Source organism: Daucus carota, chromosome 1, assembly GCF_001625215.2.
Source record: "Daucus carota subsp. sativus chromosome 1, DH1 v3.0, whole genome shotgun sequence".
Classification (NCBI taxonomy): Eukaryota; Viridiplantae; Streptophyta; class Magnoliopsida; order Apiales; family Apiaceae; genus Daucus; species Daucus carota.
Genome location: NC_030381.2, coordinates 53,891,899 through 53,911,123, shown reverse-complemented (window position 1 = coordinate 53,911,123; position 19,225 = coordinate 53,891,899). Strand labels below are relative to the sequence as shown.

The 19,225-nt window shown below is 34.9% G+C and overlaps 3 protein-coding genes across 8 annotated transcripts; all 3 read left to right on the top strand.

Annotated features, from left to right (window-relative positions):
* The first annotated feature begins 1,716 nt into the window (after positions 1-1,716).
* LOC135149930 (uncharacterized) lies at positions 1,717-5,133 on the top strand. The gene is made up of 6 exons (XM_064086102.1): positions 1,717-1,912; positions 2,005-2,130; positions 2,242-2,511; positions 2,622-2,687; positions 2,769-2,995; positions 4,881-5,133. The coding sequence occupies exons 1-6, from the start codon at positions 1,829-1,831 to the stop codon at positions 4,942-4,944; spliced, it is 837 nt and encodes a 278-aa protein (XP_063942172.1). The 5' UTR covers positions 1,717-1,828; the 3' UTR covers positions 4,945-5,133.
* Positions 5,134-5,267: 134 nt separating this feature from the next.
* LOC135149931 (uncharacterized) lies at positions 5,268-8,416 on the top strand. Of its 2 annotated transcripts, XM_064086103.1 has the most exons (4): positions 5,268-5,438; positions 5,553-5,618; positions 5,769-5,926; positions 8,210-8,416. In XM_064086103.1, exons 1-4 carry the CDS (start codon positions 5,268-5,270, stop codon positions 8,271-8,273), a joined length of 459 nt encoding a protein of 152 aa, XP_063942173.1. In that variant the 3' UTR covers positions 8,274-8,416. The 2 variants fall into 2 exon arrangements, 1 of the variants encoding a protein (XP_063942173.1); XR_010288239.1 differs by lacking the exon at positions 8,210-8,416 and having other exon boundaries at positions 5,298-5,438; positions 5,716-5,854.
* A 1,435-nt stretch (positions 8,417-9,851) lies between these two features.
* Positions 9,852-19,163, top strand: LOC108201634 (uncharacterized). 5 transcript variants are annotated; one of them, XR_010288238.1, is made up of 17 exons: positions 9,852-10,041; positions 10,293-10,593; positions 14,281-14,378; positions 14,460-14,761; positions 14,866-15,627; positions 16,343-16,459; positions 16,552-16,633; positions 16,736-16,803; positions 16,886-16,945; positions 17,177-17,301; positions 17,739-17,937; positions 18,026-18,133; positions 18,225-18,314; positions 18,402-18,478; positions 18,589-18,714; positions 18,793-18,897; positions 19,009-19,163. XR_010288238.1 is itself a non-coding variant. In XM_017369940.2 (15 exons), exons 2-15 carry the CDS (start codon positions 14,297-14,299, stop codon positions 18,821-18,823), a joined length of 2,229 nt encoding a protein of 742 aa, XP_017225429.1. In that variant the 5' UTR covers positions 10,453-10,593; positions 14,290-14,296; the 3' UTR covers positions 18,824-19,047. The 5 variants fall into 5 exon arrangements, 4 of the variants coding, with proteins under 4 accessions (XP_017225429.1, XP_017225419.1, XP_017225414.1 ...); XM_017369940.2 differs by lacking the exon at positions 9,852-10,041 and having other exon boundaries at positions 10,453-10,593; positions 14,290-14,378; positions 18,793-19,047; XM_017369930.2 differs by lacking the exon at positions 9,852-10,041 and having other exon boundaries at positions 10,454-10,593; positions 18,793-19,047.
* Positions 19,164-19,225: the final 62 nt, after the last annotated feature.

Here is a 19,225-nt window from a genome sequence, read left to right as displayed (position 1 = left end):
TGCTAAATCACTAGCACAAGCCTCTCTTTCCCTATTTTTAGAATATGCTAGCCACTTCTAAACTATTTTTATCATTAAAATATTCATCTCTCTCTCTCTTCCATATCATTTCCCTCTTCTAAACTATTTTTATCATTAAATCTTGTGCTAAATCACTAAGACATATTATTTTATAATATTTTTAGGGAACCTCTTAGCATAGGGTTGGACTTGCTCTAAACATTCCAAATTTAGGGGTTAATGCTCTATTTGGTCACTGTACTGGACCAAAACTTTCAGTTAACCTACCGAGTCAAAAAAGTTTTCATTTAAATAATAAAGCATCTAAAAACTTACAATCACGTAATTAAGCTCTAAAAATATTTCAGTGCCGTTAACCATATCTTTGACTTTAACGGAAAACGTTAAATTTAACGGAATTGCATAAAATTTTCAGATTTGCATGTATAAATTAGGGTTCTTAAGGTTATTTTAGGGCTGGATGATTGAGAAGAGGGGTCGGAGGTTGAATAGGGTCTGGCGACTGTTTTTGCTTATACAGATCAGTCGGCTCCAGAAGAGCTGGGGAAAGGATTTAACCTTTGTGCCCAGTAGAAAATCTTTCGAGCGTGCAGGTATAGAGGAAGTGTTTCTTCTACCTTAAAAACAATAAATTTTAAATTTGTTCGGATAAGCAAATGGCTTATCTGTTTTTGTGCCTTGATTTTGTTTTATAAATTTCAAGTTTCGCGTCTTCTGTCACTGAAGGTACGACACCCTAACATACAGGCAAGGGTTAGTAAAGATAAGAAGAGTAGTATAGCATGTAGTGTTGTAAATAATAAGATACACAGAAATGGCTCATGAAAGTGAGGGAAGCTTATGATCTGTAAAATAATATTTACAACTGAAGAAAGCTTATGATCCTGTTAAATAGATTGGCTTGTCATTCTGCTTCCATGCTTCCATATGAATTCTCATTCTGCGGAGACCTCGGGCCCATACAGATTAAATCAGATACATTCAGTGGCGGACCCAGGAATTTATTTGTGGGTTCCTAATATAAATGTTAAAATAAAAAAAATGCAATAATGATGTTAAATAGTACGAATTACATTAACATGAGAATTATTTTACATTTAAAATTTATTCCCGACGCATTTTTATCTTTTGAAAATGATATATTACATCATGATCATTTTGTAACTTTTGCAAGCGCTTCTTTTTCTATAACCGAAATACTGGATTACTGGAGCCTGGAGATGAGCGATTCGATTAATTTTTAACGTGCTAATCTACTTGGGCTGTTTCACTTGCTTTTGGGCTTTTTATAAACCGAAAACAAATCATTTACTTGCATTAGGCCGGTAAGTCAGTAAGTGGGGTGAGTTCCTAGTTAAAATGTCAGTAGGTTCCAAAATCAGTTTATTATAATTTAGTCTTTCAGCCCAGGCCCAAGTGGGTTCCTGGGCACCCCCTTGGATTATAATGTATATATCTAATTGTTTTAGTTTTTAGTTGGATTTTCTCTAATTTGTTTTGATTATAGCTTGATTTCTACCTCTGGTGAGAGTATGTGATTATTCTCTTATTTTGTGAGAATTGGTTTGGATTATCGATAAAAACCTTTCGAAAATTGCATTCGGAGTTTTTGGAAAAAATGTTGAACAGATGAAGTATCCATGCATATACCAAATGTATATACATTCCAAATTTATTATTAGAGTGTGATATTTTAATTTAGATTTTGTTTCCTTTATAATATTACAAGCGAAGCGAGTCTAACAGAAAAGGAAGAGGCGAAATTAGGGTTTCCAATCAGGCGAAATTGAAGAGGTGGTGTTTGAATATGGGGAGGATTCGCACAAAGAATGATTCTCGTGGGTCAGACAAACATGGACCGGGAGCGACGAGGAAGGGAAGGCGAGTACACGTAAGAGTTCCTCAATCATCGTATCTTTTGTGTTTGTGTTTGTGTTCATGTTTTGTATTGTATAATTCATTGTATCTATATTGCAATTCTAGTTTTATCTTGGTCTACCTACGGAGAAAATTTACGATGCGTCGAAAAACAAGAAATTGCATCCCATCTATATGGATGAATATGTTTGTCTTACGGAGCTTGCTATTCGCCTTTACAATATCAAGGAGGTTTGTTTCTCGGGCTCTCGACAAGCAATTGATGCAACTATCTGTCTGAATTTTAGATTTCCGATTAATTCTTGTAGTGTTTGTTATTTAACTAACTATTTTTACATACAGCATACACAATTCATCCTAGTCAAGCTGCTTAAGATAGTGACCGCGAAGGGTGGCTGTTGGATAAATCTTATCACTTTCGAAGCCCTGTCACCTCGTGGGGATGCTACAGTTTTCAAAACAACAATAACACAGTTTTTTCTCAAATATAAAAAAATAGAGATTAAGTCTGTTGAGCTCAAATCTTCTCAGTCTGGTCACAATGGTGAAAAGTCTAAACAAGATCCGCCCCTTGATATTGCTCAACAACCCGTCATCAAAACATTCCCTGCTGTATATTTCTGTATTCCTTTTAGCTATGCTTCCGGTATCCTATTTCCTTTATGCGCACTAGTGCTTGTTATACTCATATTATTTATATATATTGAATTTCCTCACTGTAGAACACTTTGGAAGATATGGCCCCTTTTCTCTCCCAGTATGCTCTTGTCAATTATGACATGGACCAGGTCTGTCTCCTATCTTTTTATCTTTCTTTTAATTAATATTCTTAAATATTAATATCTAATCATTTTACACTGCACACGCAGTCTCTTGAGCGTACAGGTCATATAAAAAGAGAGGCATTTCATAACATTTCCTCACTGAAAGTTGTCAAGGTAATTAAACTTGATGCGGAGGAGGGTACTAGTTACCTTGTTACTTTCACAGCCTCCTTGCGTGATGAGAGCAAGAATGTTGAGACCTTCGAAACACATATATGTGTGCCTAGCCTCTTCCCAACTATGATCTTGAAAGTAAGGGATATCAGTCGCAGGTAATTCCAACCGCATCTCCCGTTATTTTAATTTCATGCGCTCCTCAGTTTTTCCTCACACCTCTCTTCCTTCTTTTCTCGACTTTAAATTTCTTATTTTTTTATAGTGATAATTGCTCCCTCCTGCTCATATTATTAACTGGAAATAAATTAGAAGATACAGTTTCATCAAGGTATTTTACTTAATTTTGGGAGGACGACATGGGAAACATCAATATTTGTGGGATTTCGATTAACCATTGATCCAAACAAAGTGTCTAATCTAACTATCAGTCTTCTCCACTCACCACTCTTATTGTTTTATTCGTGTCACGTGGACTTAAGGTTGAATTTTTTTACATACATGTGAGTTTGTTGTGGGGACTTGTGACTATGCCTGTGAATATTAGCTCTGTTTTGACAAAAAAACCATGGGAACATGGCATGCACAACCCCCCCCCCCCCCCCCCCCCCCACACACACACACACATATTTATTTATTTATTTATTTATTTGTGTTTTTTTAACTAGGGGTGCTTTATCATTATGTTGTTGACTGTGGAAACAGAACCTCTGTGCATTTCTTGGTTAATTGAGGATAAACAGTTCTGTGATGAATATGAATCGTTAGGTGTGGAAAATGGTTAGATATTTCTATTAGGGCAATTTAATTACACTGCGTGGCTTTAAGTCCATATTTCATGTTCAGTTCACGGAGACATGATTTCATGCTTTTATGCCTTCGGTGTCATGGAAGGGAAGCTCCATTTCTGCTACAACTACAGAATACACCTACCGTTTTTTTAATAATATAAACTTTTTAGTTTGAAATTATCTTGGGACACTAATATTGTATGGCGGCATAAAACTCTTGACGTCCTAGCCTGATGATATGTTGATTGAAATCTGCGAATGGCATGAATAGAAACTGACGGGATAGATGTGACACACGAAAACTAGGGAATAAGCATTATGAGCTCCAGCCTTTTGACTTCCAACACGAGCCTGGAAATTCCACCTTGAAGCACATACCAGAACCACACTATAAGACATTTAATAATTTGGGGGGGGGGGGGGGGGGGCATTAATTTATATAAGCGGAAAATACAATTTGTCTGTAAAAAGGCCCAATAGTGCTAGACATGTGTCCTTCCCCTCAATCTCAATCTCAAGGCCCATGTCCCACTAGCAAATTTATCGCAGTGTTGCACTGTACTGTGACGCTACCAGCATGTTCATTTTGGATGAGTATTGAATTAAACAATACAGATGTGTCGCCGAATCTTGTTCTACATACAGGGGAGTGTATATTCTATCGTTTGTGTTTGCAAAGCATGCAACTCCAACGCAACCCAACAAAAGGGGCATGACATGTGAAAATTGTTTCTTTTTTGGGTTACGCTGGTGGACTCCGGTCTAAGTGTGAAAACCAAAATGAACATGCATTTTGTTTATTAAATACCGACAAAATATGAACATGTAATTGTAAACTACAAACTACAAGAGAATAATACCACTTAACAGTTCCCTTTTATGAACTTGCTTAGCTGTATCTACTCTTTATTGTACATGGTTATTTTTGTGTATAAGGTCAAATAATCGGTATTGCATTTTCCCATGTTCTCTGTCGAGGAATTGATTGATTTCTTCGAAGATCTCCCTATTACATTAGTCTTGTTTTTGTTATGTGAGGTCAGATAACTGGTATTTGCATTTTTCCATGTTCTGTATCAAGGAATTGATTGATTTCTTCAATGATCTCCCTATTACATGTGTCCTGAAGTAACTCCAGTTGGTACCTTGTTCTTGTTGATAATCTGTTCATATTTGTTGGTAGTTAAAGTTGTGTTGTGTATATATTTTTTGTGGAAGCTGAGTATGTCTTGACTGTTGTTTGTATAAGCAGGGATTTGCTTGCAACAGTGCCTGTGGAGGAGCACAAGGGAACAAAGAAAGTAGTTGCTAAATAAAGTCATCTGCATGTATATTATGTTTATGAATTGGTCATTGTTTTGACCTTTTGAAACAAATGATTAGATTTCTGTCCAAGCTCGTTATGTTTAGTTTGTGTGTGTGAATTGTTCTTGTTAATTATGTGGATTGATAAGCAGACTTGAAAAGCTCTTCCTTTTCTTATGGTTCAAATCATTCTAAGCCAAGACTTTGTACTATGGTAACTATTTATACATACAGCATACACAATTCATCCTAGTCAAGTTGCGTAAGATAGTGACCGCGAAGGGTGGCTATTGGGTAAATTTTATCACTTTCGAAGCCCTGTCACCTCGTGGGGATGCTAACAGTTTTCAAAACAACAATAACACAGTTTTTTCGCAAATATCGAAAAATAGAGATTAAGCCTGTTAAGCTCAAATCTTCTCAGTCTGGTCACAATGGTGAAAAGTCTAAACAAGATCCGCCCCTTGATATTGCTCAACAACCCGTCATCAAAACATTCCCTGCTGTATGTTTCTGTATTCCTTTTAGCTATGCTTTCGGTATCCTATCTCCTCTGTGCGCACTAGTGCTTGTTATACTCACTCATATGATTTATATATATTGAATTTCCTCACTGTAGAACACTTTGGAAGATATGGCTCCTTTTCTCTCCCAGTATGCTCTTGTCATGTATAACATGGACCAGGTCTGTCTACTATCTTTTTATCTTTCTTTTAATTAATATTCTTAAATATTAATATCTAATCATTTTACACTGCACACTCGGTCTCTTGCGAGCACAGGTAATATAAAAAGAGAGGCATTTCATAACATTTCCTCACTGAAAATTGTCAAGGTAATTAAACTTGATGCGGAGGAGGGTACTAGTTACCTTGTTACTTTCACAGCCTCCTTGCGTGATAAGAGCAAGATTGTTGAGACCTTCGAAACACATATATGTGTGCCTAGCCTCTTCCCAACTATGATCTTGGAAATAAGGGATATCAGTCGCAGGTAATTCCAACCGCATCCCCCGTTATTTTAATTTCACGCGCTCCTTAGTTTTTCCTCACACCTCTCTTCCTTCTTTTCTCGACTTTAAATTTCTTATTTTTTATAGTGATAATCGCTCCCTCCTGCTCATATTATTAACTGGAAATAAATTAGAAGATACAATGTCATCAAGGTATTTTACTTTATTTTGGGAGGAGGACATGGGAAACATCAATATTTGTGGGTCTTAAGGTTGAATTTTTCTACATACATGTGAGTTTGTTGTGGGGACTTGTGACTATTCCTGTAAATATTGGCTCTGTTTTGACAAAAAAACCATGGGAACATGGCTTGGACAACCCCCCCCCCCCCCCCCCCCCACACACACACACACACATATTTATTTATTTATTTGTGCTTTTTCAACTTGGGGTGCTGTGTCAATATTTTGTTGACTGTGGAAACAGAACCTCCGTGCATTTCTTGGTTGATTGAGGATAAACAGTTCTGTGATGAATATGATTGGTTAGGCGTGGAAAATGGTTAGATATTTCTATTGGGGTAGTTTGATTACACTGTGTGGTTTTGAGTCCATATTTTATGCTTCATTCACGGAGACATGATTTCATGCTTAGAGTTGCGGTATGTTCCAAATTTGTGAAATGATAATACTTACATGCCGTATGTGTCGAAGCTCCATTTCTGCTACAACTACAGAATACACCTACCATTTTTTAATAATGTAACCTTTTTGGATTGAAATTATCATGGGACACTAATATTGTCAGGCGGCATAAATCTTACGTCCTAGCCTGATGATATGTTGATTGAAATCTGATGAATGGCATGAACAGAAACTTAATATCTATATTTTACATTTATTAATATTGTAATGAGGACGTGAACCTTGACCTGATCCTTGGAAGGGATACACCTTTACTGCTTCACCTATATACTATCCTCCACTAGGCTTTATTAACTATATGAAAGTGATTAAGATCTTATGTCTATATATTTACTATATATTCATTTTTTCTTAACTTGATAAAAGATGATTTTTATTGAAACATAAACTTCTCTTGTGTTTATGATTAATATGAACTGAAAACAATAACTGTAGAAATTTCCTAGAAGGAAATCAGGCCCTGGAATAAAGCCCTATGAAAGTTTTGAGCTTGAGAAGGCCTCTTCTCAATAAGTGAATTCTTGTGCACAATTATGTGAGAACCAAAAAAAAAGTGACGACTCACATCCTTAATTAGACTCATTGTTGTTGAAATATCGATGCAGACTTGTTAATGTAAGATATTTAATAATATAAAGGAGAGGGCATTAATTTATATAAGCAGGAAATACAATTTGTCTGTAAAATGGCACCATTAATTTATATAAGCGGAAAATACAATTTGTCTGTAAAGTGGCACCTTCAAAGGGACTGGAAAACCTTTAACCAACATATGAATGTAATATATAATGCTAACTACTGTGCTTAGAACTACAATAGTGTTTGAAATGTGTTCTTCCCTCAATCTCAAGGCCGATGTCTAACTAGCTAGTTTATCACGGCGTTGCATTGAGCTGTGACGCTATGTTAAGTTTTGATGCTACCAGCATGTTCATTTTCGGATGACTGTTGAATTAAACAAAACAGATGTGTCGCTGAGTCTTGTTCTACATACAGGGGGTGTGTATATTCTATTGTTTGTGTTTGCAAAGCATGCAACTCCAACGCAAGCCAAAAAAAGGGGCATGACCTGTGGCAATTGTTTCTTTTTTGGGGTACGAAGGTGGACAGTGTATATCTCTGGTCTAACTGTGAAAACAAAAATGAACATGCATTTTGTTTCTTAAATACCGACAAAATATGAACATGTAAACTACAAACTACAAACTACAAACTACAAGAGAATAATACCACTTGACAGTTCCTTTTTATGAACTTGCTTAACTGTATCTACTCTGTATTGTACATGGTTATTTTTGTTATATAAGGTCAAATAATCGGTATTGCATTTTCCCATGTTCTCTGTCAAGGAATTGATTGATTTCTTTGAAGATCTACCTATTACATTATTCTTGTTTTTGTTATGTGAGGTCAGATAATTGGTATTTGCATTTTTCCGTGTTCTCTATCAAGGATTGATTGATTTCTTCAATGATCTCCTTATTACATTTGTCCTGAAGTAACTCCAGTTGGTACCTTCTTGTTGATAATCTATTCATATTTGTTGGTAGTTAAAGTTGTGTTATGTATAGATTTTTTGTGGAAGCTGAGTATGTCTTGACTGTTGTTTGAATAAGCAGGGATTTGCTTGCAACAGTGCCTGTGGAGGAGCAGAAGGGAACAAAGAAACTAGTTGCTAAATAAAGTCATCTGCATGTGTATTATGTTTATAAATTGGTCATTGTTTTGACCATTTGAAACAAATGATTAGATTTCTGTCCAAGCTCGTTATGTTTATGTTAAGAAAGCTAAGCCCAATTACCTACACGGTTCCATGTTTTTGGTGGGCGGCGTCCTGTGTTATGGTTTGTGGTTGATCTTTCAGGTATGCCTGACTCACTTCTTGCATTTGAGTGTTGACACGTAAAGCTGTCAGTTAATTGTCAATTTTGTGCTTGAGAACAGGTGAAGCTGTTCGAGGTGTTCCCTTGCAAGTACTTGTCAACGATGTTGATATGCATCACTGCAGCAGTTCAACGAGTAGTTGTTAGATTGTGTATAGATAACTCCCGGTCCTCCTGGAGATTAGACTTCAACCTGCATCTAAGTACTATTCTTTATTCGGTAATTAACTTCCACTTCTAATTGATCCTCAGCTGATAGTAGACTAGCAAGCATTAATATGTTTGGCATGGATATATTTGTATGTGGATTGATAACAGGACATGAAAATCTTTTCCTTTTGTTATGGTTCAAATCATTCTAAGCCAAGACTTTATACTATGGTAAGTAATCTGTGGTACTGTTAAGAGATTTTTTTATTCTTTAAACCTTTAATCACGGTATACAATGGTGTAATATGATGGTCCTCAATTGGTTGGTATGTTAAGAGCAAGTTCTCGAGTGTCTTATACACCAACTTTACTGAATGCAACTGGCAAATCTGTTTCATCCCTTACTAGTACTAGACTAGTAGCAGAGTAGGAGTATGAGAATTCTGATCAAATACCAAAATTGGATAATTAATTTAATATGTAATATAGTCGGATGAATACTAATATTCTTAGTTTTTAGCACTTGTAATATTTGTCTTATTCTTTTACAAACTGACAATTCAATTTAAAAAACTGTTTTACGAGTCAATTGAATTTTGATAACTGCAAATATAGGGAAAAAATATACCAAAATTGAAGTTCCTTTGAAAAATCACACTTTTCTCAGAGTCCATATATGATATAACAGAAGTACATCCATCCAACCAATGAGAAGATAACCCCACCAAACGTATACAAGTTGTGGAGGAAAAAAAATCACATTTATAGAACTTTTTTTAGTATCAAGTATTTTATAGATGTCTAATATTTTTTTATAGAGAAATAAGTCACTTATTTTTTAAGAATAATATATATTTACGTTTTTATTAAAAGTAAGGACTTTAAAAATTTTAGGTGACCAAGACCGGGCCAAAATCATTAATCTACAGCATACATATCCAAAGGAGACAGTAGAAGAGGTATAATGTGCTAGCAATTCAAAGGAAAAGGCCTGTAGGAAATCCGAAGGTAAAGATATCTGGAAGTCGGAACTTGAACAGAAGCTGGAAGAAATAAGACAAAATTGAAAAATAATGAAGCTGCTGAAAGAAAGATTATGGCCAAGTTACAATTGGGGAGCAGCATATTCTCTAGCATCGAATGACATAATAATTAAATAATTTAAAGAACTATACCACCTCGTATTACCTGCCACAAAATATAAAGTAAAGCTATCAGATCTCAAACTAAGACACTTTGTTTGAATCAGTGGCTGGTTGCACTAGGCTTTGAGGACAGAAACCTTGAAGATATGGAGATGGTTGGCTCATCTCCAGTATGAGTTGGGGTTGGGTTACTAATTTCAGCCGAGTGCTGCTGTAGCCAATTCAATCGCCTAAGCTCGACTTGCAAGTATATCCGTTCAGAAGGGTCTCCAGGTATATCTGTTCAATCAATCACTTTTCTTATGTACATGAATAATTGAATAGCAACATATAGTAATAGTTAATGAGTTCTACACTTGTACTGAAAAAGAAAAAAGACAAGTTACCTGGCAGACAAGTAATTGCTTTTGGTATTGCAGCTTGGCAACACGTTCTTTGAGCTCTGTTACATATTGCCTTGTACTTCTAACATTCTCTTCAGCCGCGTTTTTGAAACATCTTTTGCATTTTCTTCATGTTAACAGAACTTGTACGGCGATTGGGAGTACCTTCCTTCGATGAAACATCACCACCAGAGCATCTTTTCCCGAAACTAATGGAGTTTCATTGGAACAATTGTCTTCACATTCCGGACCTTATGAAGTTTTGCCTGTTGGCTGTGTTGCTTGATGCTAGAGGAAGCAGCCTTTTCTATTTAGAATGATATTTGGTCTTCAAAGATGTTTCACTGTTGGTCTGTATTGCTTGGAAGAGACATGACCAATTTGTCAATCGACTTCTGAACATTTTCAAGCTGCTCCTCAACCTCTGCAATGTTACTTCCTTGTGAGTGAAGATCTCTTTGAATCCTCAGTTCCTCAATTTCTTTCTCCATCTAAGATACAGGGATAGTCGGCTCTCCAACTTAATGTTGATATACTAATAAACCCAATTCTTATGATTTATCATTAATATAATATAAATAAAAGGTGTTATTTTACTTTTTATGCTAAATCAAATCGTATTAAGGACACAAACAAATAACAAAAACCCATCTTGTATCACCAGTACCTCCAACGGAAATAATGACATTTCATTAATAATAGAAATAACTCTTAAATTATATTTAATAATCTAATAATAATATGTGAATAGATAAATTAAATAAAATTATATTTCTTTCATTCATGATCACGTATAAAATAATTGTTAAATCATCTAATTTGCTATGACTTTTATAATGAAAATATCTAATAATAGGAGTAATATTTATTAAGGTTAATAAAGTATGGTAGCGTTATTATATATAATAAAATGTAATATTAACTTTTGTTTTCCAAGATTTTTCAAATCTCAAATCTTCCATTCCCGTTGTGAAGGCTTTATAATCGCGATGAAAATATATGATCATAATTTACTGTCTGTTTGACTCGATTATTGGATTAGATGTTGTATTATTATAAAAATTAGTTTTATTTTTTAAAAAATAATTCCAATATCTATTTATTTATTTTTATTTTTGAAATCTTATTTTACAAAAATGTAGAGGAGTCTATAATAATTTTTATTATATTAATAATATTTTTATATCCAATAAATTATAACATCAAAAATTTTAAGTTATAAGCGGTTCTTTAACTTGAACCAAATATACCACCCTTAAACGGTCTATTCAGTTGGGGACTGGGGTTTTAGTCTCAAATCAAACGGTCTATTCAGTTGGGGTTTTATTCTCAATTCAATCTCGTCTCCCCCCGCACACATTTCTCTCACTAAACCTCTCGGTACGTTTTAACCCTAATTGTCTACTTTTCAGTTCAGTATCAGTCTCTTCTTTTGTAGATTTCATAAATATTATGCTGCTTCTCTATATTCAGTTTAGGACTTTAATAAGTATGCTTGAGTTTGATGATTTGTATTTGCAATAGAACAGGAATGTGTTATGGAGAAACAACTGTTTGTACAATTTAACTTAAATGCCGAAAAGATTGAAGAAACTTATTGAAAAATATGGTTAAAGGCCTCACAGGAGAACTGTTTTGAGTAGCTAATTAGCTCCTATAGTTGAAATTAGTACAGAATCCAAGTATCTTGGTTATTTGTGGTTTTGTAGTATTCAAGTAGTAATTTATTTGGACTAGAGACTAGTGAGGTTTCTGTTTAATTTGTTTTTTGCGTGTTGTGAAAGAGTTTTTATGGAATAGAAAATAAGAAAAAGAAAGATTGTGTAGCGTAGAGTTCTGATTTGGGGATGGGAAATGTATCCTGTTCAATGTGCTTCATGTGTTGATTTAATATGGTACCTGAAATGTAAAGTTAAGAATGGGTCTGTTTAAATACGAAGAACAGTTAGATTCAAGCCAGAACGTACATCACTTGAGTCTGTATACCTGTGATGTTTATCTTTATGCAAAAGTTTGGGTTGGCTACTTGGCTTTAATTTTGCATTTATGGGACAAGGATCGAACATAGCATACCACTTACAATATGTATGTCGGTCTTCTCCATAGACATAAATTGTGTTAACTCTGTAGTTGGATTAGAAAAGGCATCTTTTACCATGTAAAAATTTCTGTAGATGATTTATTATTTCTTAATTATTGTCGTTTAAGTAATTGGTGTGAGTGTTCACTTAGAGCTATAAGTAGGCCCTGTCTTAACTCCTAAGAGGATCTGGGACCTTAGACATCTGGACATCAAGTCCTGTGCTACATTAATATAGCGAGAAGGCTATGAAGCTTTTAGCAAGATCTATGTAATTGTTTAGTATTTCGACTTTTTCATGGAAATAGAAATTACTCCCTCCATTCTAAAATAATAGTCGATTTGACTTTTTGCACGTAACTTGAAGTGCAAAAAAAACACATTTCTATATGTTATTTTCCAAATTTTCTTTTTCTAAATAAAAATATAGATGTTAAATTGTTCTGAAAATGAAAATATGAAAAATATTATTTAGATTTTTTTGCACCTCAAGTTACGTGCAAAAAGTCAAAGCGGTTATTATTTTGGAACGGAGGGAGTATGTAATTACATGATGTAAAAATAAAAATTATAGACCAAGCACATACACTCTATATGTTTTGAGGGTATTTAGAGATATGGGCAACAAAAAATAAATGTAAAAGTTTGGAGATTATATCAGAACAAATTTTCGCTACAATCTTTTTGATATTAAGAACCATTTGTACTTAGATTCAAACTTAAATCTCAGACAAAAAACAGAGGCATCATGGGTTCACCAGGAAGTAGGAAGCAGACTCACCTGATGCGACATTATAAATCGTTTTGTTTTGACTTTTGCAGTCCAGTTTACTAATTTTATGAATTACAAAGCTTTTTTTCTTCATCGTGCTTTATAATTAAATGAAATTGGTGTGATGTTAATATTCGTCGTGAAGATTTTTTATGTATTAGTCAAAGTCGGTGGAGATATGCAATTTAGTACTTCTGGTTTTATATTCACGTGGTGGAAGTACAGTGGTTAATTATCTAGTCTAAACATTGCATGATGCCATGACCTAAAAACGGGATCATCAGGAAGTAGAGATGTCATACAAGATTATGTAATTTTCTTTCATGTATTTTGGTTATGAATATATCATGACAAAATTTTCAAGATATATTTTCAATTGTATAGTATTAGCAATTTACTGGTAGAATTCCTGTTTTTTCAAAGCCTGTCTCACGATTGCTGCCGTGTATGTATCACTTTGAATACCTAATATGTTGCATTAGTTTTTAAATGAAATGGAAATCCTACCACTGTCCAAGAACTAAGCGAAATATGTGCTTATATGTTATTGCCTTTTATGAATAAATTTAGACCGGGTGGAGGAGTAACATTTTAAACTAGTTTATCTTTAGAATGTAAGAAACATTTCAGTTGATTATGAAATGTATATACATATATATATTCTTGAATGAATAAATAAATAAATGTGCATAAAGATCATGTATGTTTCAAGGGCTTATTATTTGGTGGCTATTATCTTATTTACACTATCAATTTAAAGGAAGATCATGTTCTAGTTTATATAATACAATGACATTTTGACAAACTATAATTTAATAATATTCAACAATAATTATAGATTCTTTCATTGAGGTATAATATATTTAAAATCCAAAAGTTTCAGTACTCATCCCGGACGAAATTTTGACTAATGTAGATAATATGATGACTTCTATATCCAAGGGAATTTAAAATTAAAAAGAAAATCAGTTCAGTTGTGTTTTTTGATCTACAATTTTTATTATAAATATAGTATTTATTATAATTAATGCTATTAGGTTGCAAATATTATATTTTGACAATCACATATTTTCTTAAGGAATAAGAAACAATATTTATGCTCTAACAACATGATCATGCACAAATATTATTTAAAAGACGACATAAGCTAGCAGCACGTGTCTCGCACAGATTTTTATGCTAGTTTCATGTTTGAGGCCGGACAAATTTTTTAATTTTTTTCTCTTTCTGATAAATATCGATGTTTTCGATTAATCCATTTATCTCTCATCGATTAGGGCATTCAGAGTGGTCATGGCGTCTTCCCACCGAATAATAAACTGGTTGGAAGAGCATCCAGAACTCAGGGAACATGTGAAAAATCAAGAGGATCGAGGTAAGTGCTGTTTGTCCCTTTCTGTATCGTCTTTTTGTTGTTTTGTAGTTAATTATATGATATTTGTTTTTTATTTTGTAGCCAATTGTTGGGCTATTGTGGTAGCTAGGGCCATAGGAGCGCGGCATACTATCCACAAAAGGGTAAAGGCGTTACGATGGCTCCTATCTGCCCAATACCTGATGGAAAATTTTTGGCACGATCGATCTTCAGATATACAAAATGGCAGTAATGGAAGAGAAGCGCGAGATCCCTACGGCAATTATCCATTAAATGCTCAATTTGCCTTGGAGTATGTCACACAAAAAGGCATGCCCTACGAAGAGGATTATCCTTACACCGGATCTTTTGATCGCAGTGAACCAATAAAGGACACCTCAAAGGTGATTTCGTTGTTATTTCTTTCGACAACTTCTGTGATCATAATTAATTATTTTTTTGTTATGTATCCTTCTTCTAATTTTGATATATTGGATTATGCTTTCAGTTGAACAAGGTTTATATTAGCAGTTTCTCATTCTTGGGATGTACGAGTGATGGCGAGGCAACAAAAGAAGCTATTTACCAGGCTCTTTTGAATGGAGGTCCCCTAATTGGAACGGTTGAACCAACCAGATTATTTTTCAATCTTAAGGGTGGGATCTTACGACCCGAGGATGACAGCGTAAGTAGTTACAACCCGAGCAACGGTGATTCTACGAGTGAAGGCGAGGCTGACGAGGCCGAGGAGGAGGCTGACGAGGCCGAGGAGGAGGCTGACGAGGCCGATGAGGAGGGCGATGAGGCCGATGAGGAGGGCGATAAGGCCGATGAGGAGGGTGATGAGGCCGAGGAGGAGGGCGATGAGGCCGAGGAGGAGGGCGATAAGGCTGATGAAGAGGGCGATGAGGCTGGCAGCCCCAAGTCTCAAAGTCACAACATTGACAATGTTGGAACTGGCGCAGACATCCTCGAGTCCGAAAGTCACAATAGTGACGATCCGGGAATTATATCACATCTGATTTTAGTTGTAGGCATGGATTTTGAGCGAAATACATTTCTTGTTCAGAACAGCCTTGGACGAAAATGGGGTATTGATGGAGTTGGAACAATGGACTGTGAGCTCGTATATGATATACTAGACATAGATATCAATGATGATAGGAATCGGGGTTTCGTTGGGCCAACTTCATCATCTTCGCATAAGCAACAAAGGGAGCTGAAGAGGTTAGGGAGAAGAACTATTTCAGGACAATGTCTCCCCCAAAAGGTCTTTCTTAGTTTTTCTACATTGTCTTAACATTGTCTTATTATGTAGATTCTTATGGAATCTACATTATTATTATGTAGTTACTTACAATGTAGTTAGTAATGTTGTTCAAATTAGTTCGGGGTCGAATACGGTTTGATATTTGTATTATAGCAGTTTAATTGCACTGTGTGTGGCTCTGAGCATATATCTTATATTATAGAGTTGCTAAAGGTTCACTCACCAGAACTTAATGCTTTGAGCTATGGTATAGGATAAACTTTTGAAAACCTTAATGAACATGTCTTTTATGTCCTTTAGACTTGTAAATTTCACTTTTGTATAGTGATGAATGATCTCTCCTGCTCATTTTTATTAAAGAGGATATTACAAGAATATAAGGTTGTTTATCAAGGAAAACTTCTGTTTAATTCTGAGGTTTAGATATTGTTGCTAAGGAGACTTTAGGCTTAGCTCAAGAGATCAATTAGATAAAAGTGGTCTCTATAGGTTGCTTACCAAGGAAAACTTCTTTCTAATTCTGAGGTTTAGATATTGTTGCTAAGGAGACTTTAGGCTTAGCTCAAGAACTAAATTACATAAGAATGGTCTCTACTGTTTTGATATATGTTGCTTTGCTACGTTGTTTCTCTCTGTAGATCACTTAGGAATATGCAAACAATTCAATCATATATGAGACTGGAATCTGATTTTTCAATTTTTGCTTGTCAAACAGACTCCAGAGAGAGATTTTCGAATAAGAATTTCAGGGCTTGAGATCTATAATGAAAATGTAAAAGACTTGTTAAATTCTGATTCTGGGCATAATGCAAAGCTTCTAGATGATCCAGAGGTAATATCCAAGGAAACTTGTTTGAGATTTGATTATTCTTCTTTTTTTACTTTCTACCTTGCCTCATTTAGTCCGTTTATATCTGAATGCAGAAAGGAACTGTTGTAGAGAAATTGGTAGAAGAAACAGCAAATGATGACCAACATTTAAAAAGTTTGATCAGAATTTTTGAGGGTAAGCTTGGAAATTTTAATGATTTAATTTGGCATGGCTAGCATATCTTTTCCGGCAATTATAAATTGTACAAGGTGGATTAATGTTTTGTACATATTGCAGCACAAAGACAAGTAGGTGAAACTGCCCCAAATGATACTAGCTCAAGGTCTCACCAGATAATAAGGCTGGTCAGTTATATACTGGAAGGTGTTATTCTAATAGTGGTGGGGAATATAGCAACTTAGTTAACCTTTTGTTGCTTACTCGCAGACAATTGAAAGCACACTCCGTGAAAATTCAAACTGTGTGAGGTCTTATGTTGCTAGATTGGTAAAAAAAACTTAAACCTTTCTCATCAATTTTACTTTTTTAGTTGACTCTATTGAACATGTCCTGTGATAATTCAAAACTGGAGCCATTGCTATATATTTCCTTTTTGGTTTATCCATTCATGCATTTTTCCATTCAACTATACCTGTATAGAACCTGGTATAGCTTTGCACTGAACTGGCTCTTAGCTAATATAGTCTTAATATAAGTGTTTATGTTGATTTTATGCAGAACTTTGTAGATTTAGCCGGAAGTGAAAGAGCGTCACAAACAAATCCAGATGGGGTTAGGCTCAGAGAAGGATGCCATATTAACCTCAGTTTGATGACTCTTACAACTGTTATCAGGAAGCTCAGGTATAATTCGTTGATAGCATTAAGTTGGAATATGATATCATATAAATCATTAGATTTCATTTGAAAAAAAAACTGTCCCTTGATAGTCTCCTTATTAGTTATTGGTTTGGTTTTGAAATAAATATGTTCTAGTTGAGGTTTAACAGTTAAGGTTTTTTTTAGGTAGGTTTTACAGTTTTGCTCTTAAGGTGTTACAAGAATCGCCAAAAGTATTTAAATGTTCTGAAAGTTTGACATAGTTAGTAGTTCTGCAAGTGTTATTTAAACAATATAATTCGGAGATCCAAAAAAATGAATTTTAAAGGTCACTACCATCTGCCGAATAGATGGTGGAAAATTTTGAAGTCCACATATGTACATATGTTCAAGAAGCATCTAGATGTTTCAGCATCTCAAGAACTTATTGTCCAAGTAATAAGCAAATATTGTTTTTGTAGTGTTGGAAAAAGAAGCGGTCATATACCATATCGAGACTCAAAGCTCACACTCACATTACAGCACTCACTTGGTGATAATGCACGCACTGCCATCATATGCACGTTAAGTCCTGTGTCTGGCCATGTGGAGCAATCCCGAAATACACTTTTCTTTGCTACCCGAGCCAAGGAAGTGACAAATAATGCCCAAGTAAACATGGTATGTAAAAAGGAAAAAGATCAATTTCTCACACATGGTTTACATGTTCCTTGTAAATTATGCATCCCTAACAAGTTGTTATAATCAGGTTATATCTGACAAGCAGCTGATTAAGCATCTACAGAAGGAAGTAGCTAGATTAGAAGCAGCACGCACACCAGATCCATTAAGTGAAAAAGATTACAAAATTCAGCAGGTACATTATCAGTTATATGCTTATATCCTCTCTTTCCTGCTAGGACTGAACAGAAATTAATTAATCACGTATTTGATGACCTGTATTTTAGATGGAGAAAGAAATTGAGGAACTGAGGATTCAAAGAGATCTTGCGCAGTCTCAGGTTGATGAGTTGCGACGAAAACTTCAAGAACCACAGGTCTCTCTTCCTCTCCCAAAACACCTATAGGAGTTATATCTTGTTTGAAGTTTTCTAATTTTAATTTGTGGTAATTAATTGAATCAGGTTTTACAGCCGACCGAGTCCCGCAGTCCAAACGTGTTGCCAAGCTGCAATACCAAAAGCAATTACTTGTCTGCCAGGTAACTTGTCTTTTTTTCTTTTTCAGTAGAACTCATAACTATTACTATATGTTGATATTTAATTATTCATGTATATAAGAAAAGTGATTGATTGAACAATTTGCCACCAGGTGCTTGAGCTGGAGGCAAATGAAGCAGCAGGGTATGACTGGGAGAATGAGAACATGCCTGAAATACAAGAGTCTCCAATATCATGGACTGTTACTTTTAGGGAACAAAGGCAGGAGATCATTGAGGTATGGAATGTTTGTTTTGTCTCTATTATTCATAGGAATCAGTTCTACTTGTTATTTAAAGGAGACCCTTCTGATCAGATATACTTGGAAGTCGAGCTTAAGCGATTGAATTGGCTACAGCAGCACTTGGCTAAAATTGGTAACACAACCCCAGCTCATACTGGAGATGAGCCAACCATCACCGTATCTTCAAGATTTTCCTAGACTCCATCAACTTCTCTTTACTAATAACACTAAGTTTTTAACTTTGTATATCACACATTCACTAATTTCGCGTATGAATTTTGTTTGTAGTCTTAAAGCATTAAAGCGTGAACGGGAATTTCTTGCCAAGAGATTATCTTCGAATTGGGATCATGGATATGGATGGATGTGCTCGTGTTATTTGGACTTAAAAAAAGTGTGATTTTTAAGTTTCTTTACTTTATATTCATTATCTTCTTCTATTATATTAGTATACACCTCCGTCTCAATCTATAAGTCCCTTTTGAAAAGAACACGCATATTAAGA

What these genes read in the sequence shown, in the direction of transcription:
- LOC135149930 (XM_064086102.1), top strand. Translation starts at nt 1,829, where the DNA reads ATGGGGAGGATTCGCACAAAGAATGATTCTCGTGGGTCAGACAAACAT. An exon ending in GGAAGGGAAGGCGAGTACAC is followed by an intron (nt 1,913 to 2,004) that starts GTAAGAGTTCCT and finishes TTGCAATTCTAG; the next exon opens with TTTTATCTTGGTCTACCTAC. An exon ending in GCCTTTACAATATCAAGGAG is followed by an intron (nt 2,131 to 2,241) that starts GTTTGTTTCTCG and finishes TTTTACATACAG; the next exon opens with CATACACAATTCATCCTAGT.
- LOC135149931 (XM_064086103.1), top strand. Translation starts at nt 5,268, where the DNA reads ATGCTAACAGTTTTCAAAACAACAATAACACAGTTTTTTCGCAAATAT. An exon ending in TCATCAAAACATTCCCTGCT is followed by an intron (nt 5,439 to 5,552) that starts GTATGTTTCTGT and finishes TCCTCACTGTAG; the next exon opens with AACACTTTGGAAGATATGGC. An exon ending in ATAAGGGATATCAGTCGCAG is followed by an intron (nt 5,927 to 8,209) that starts GTAATTCCAACC and finishes TTGAATAAGCAG; the next exon opens with GGATTTGCTTGCAACAGTGC.
- LOC108201634 (XM_017369940.2), top strand. Translation starts at nt 14,297, where the DNA reads ATGGCGTCTTCCCACCGAATAATAAACTGGTTGGAAGAGCATCCAGAA. An exon ending in CAATAAAGGACACCTCAAAG is followed by an intron (nt 14,762 to 14,865) that starts GTGATTTCGTTG and finishes TTATGCTTTCAG; the next exon opens with TTGAACAAGGTTTATATTAG. An exon ending in AGCTTCTAGATGATCCAGAG is followed by an intron (nt 16,460 to 16,551) that starts GTAATATCCAAG and finishes ATCTGAATGCAG; the next exon opens with AAAGGAACTGTTGTAGAGAA.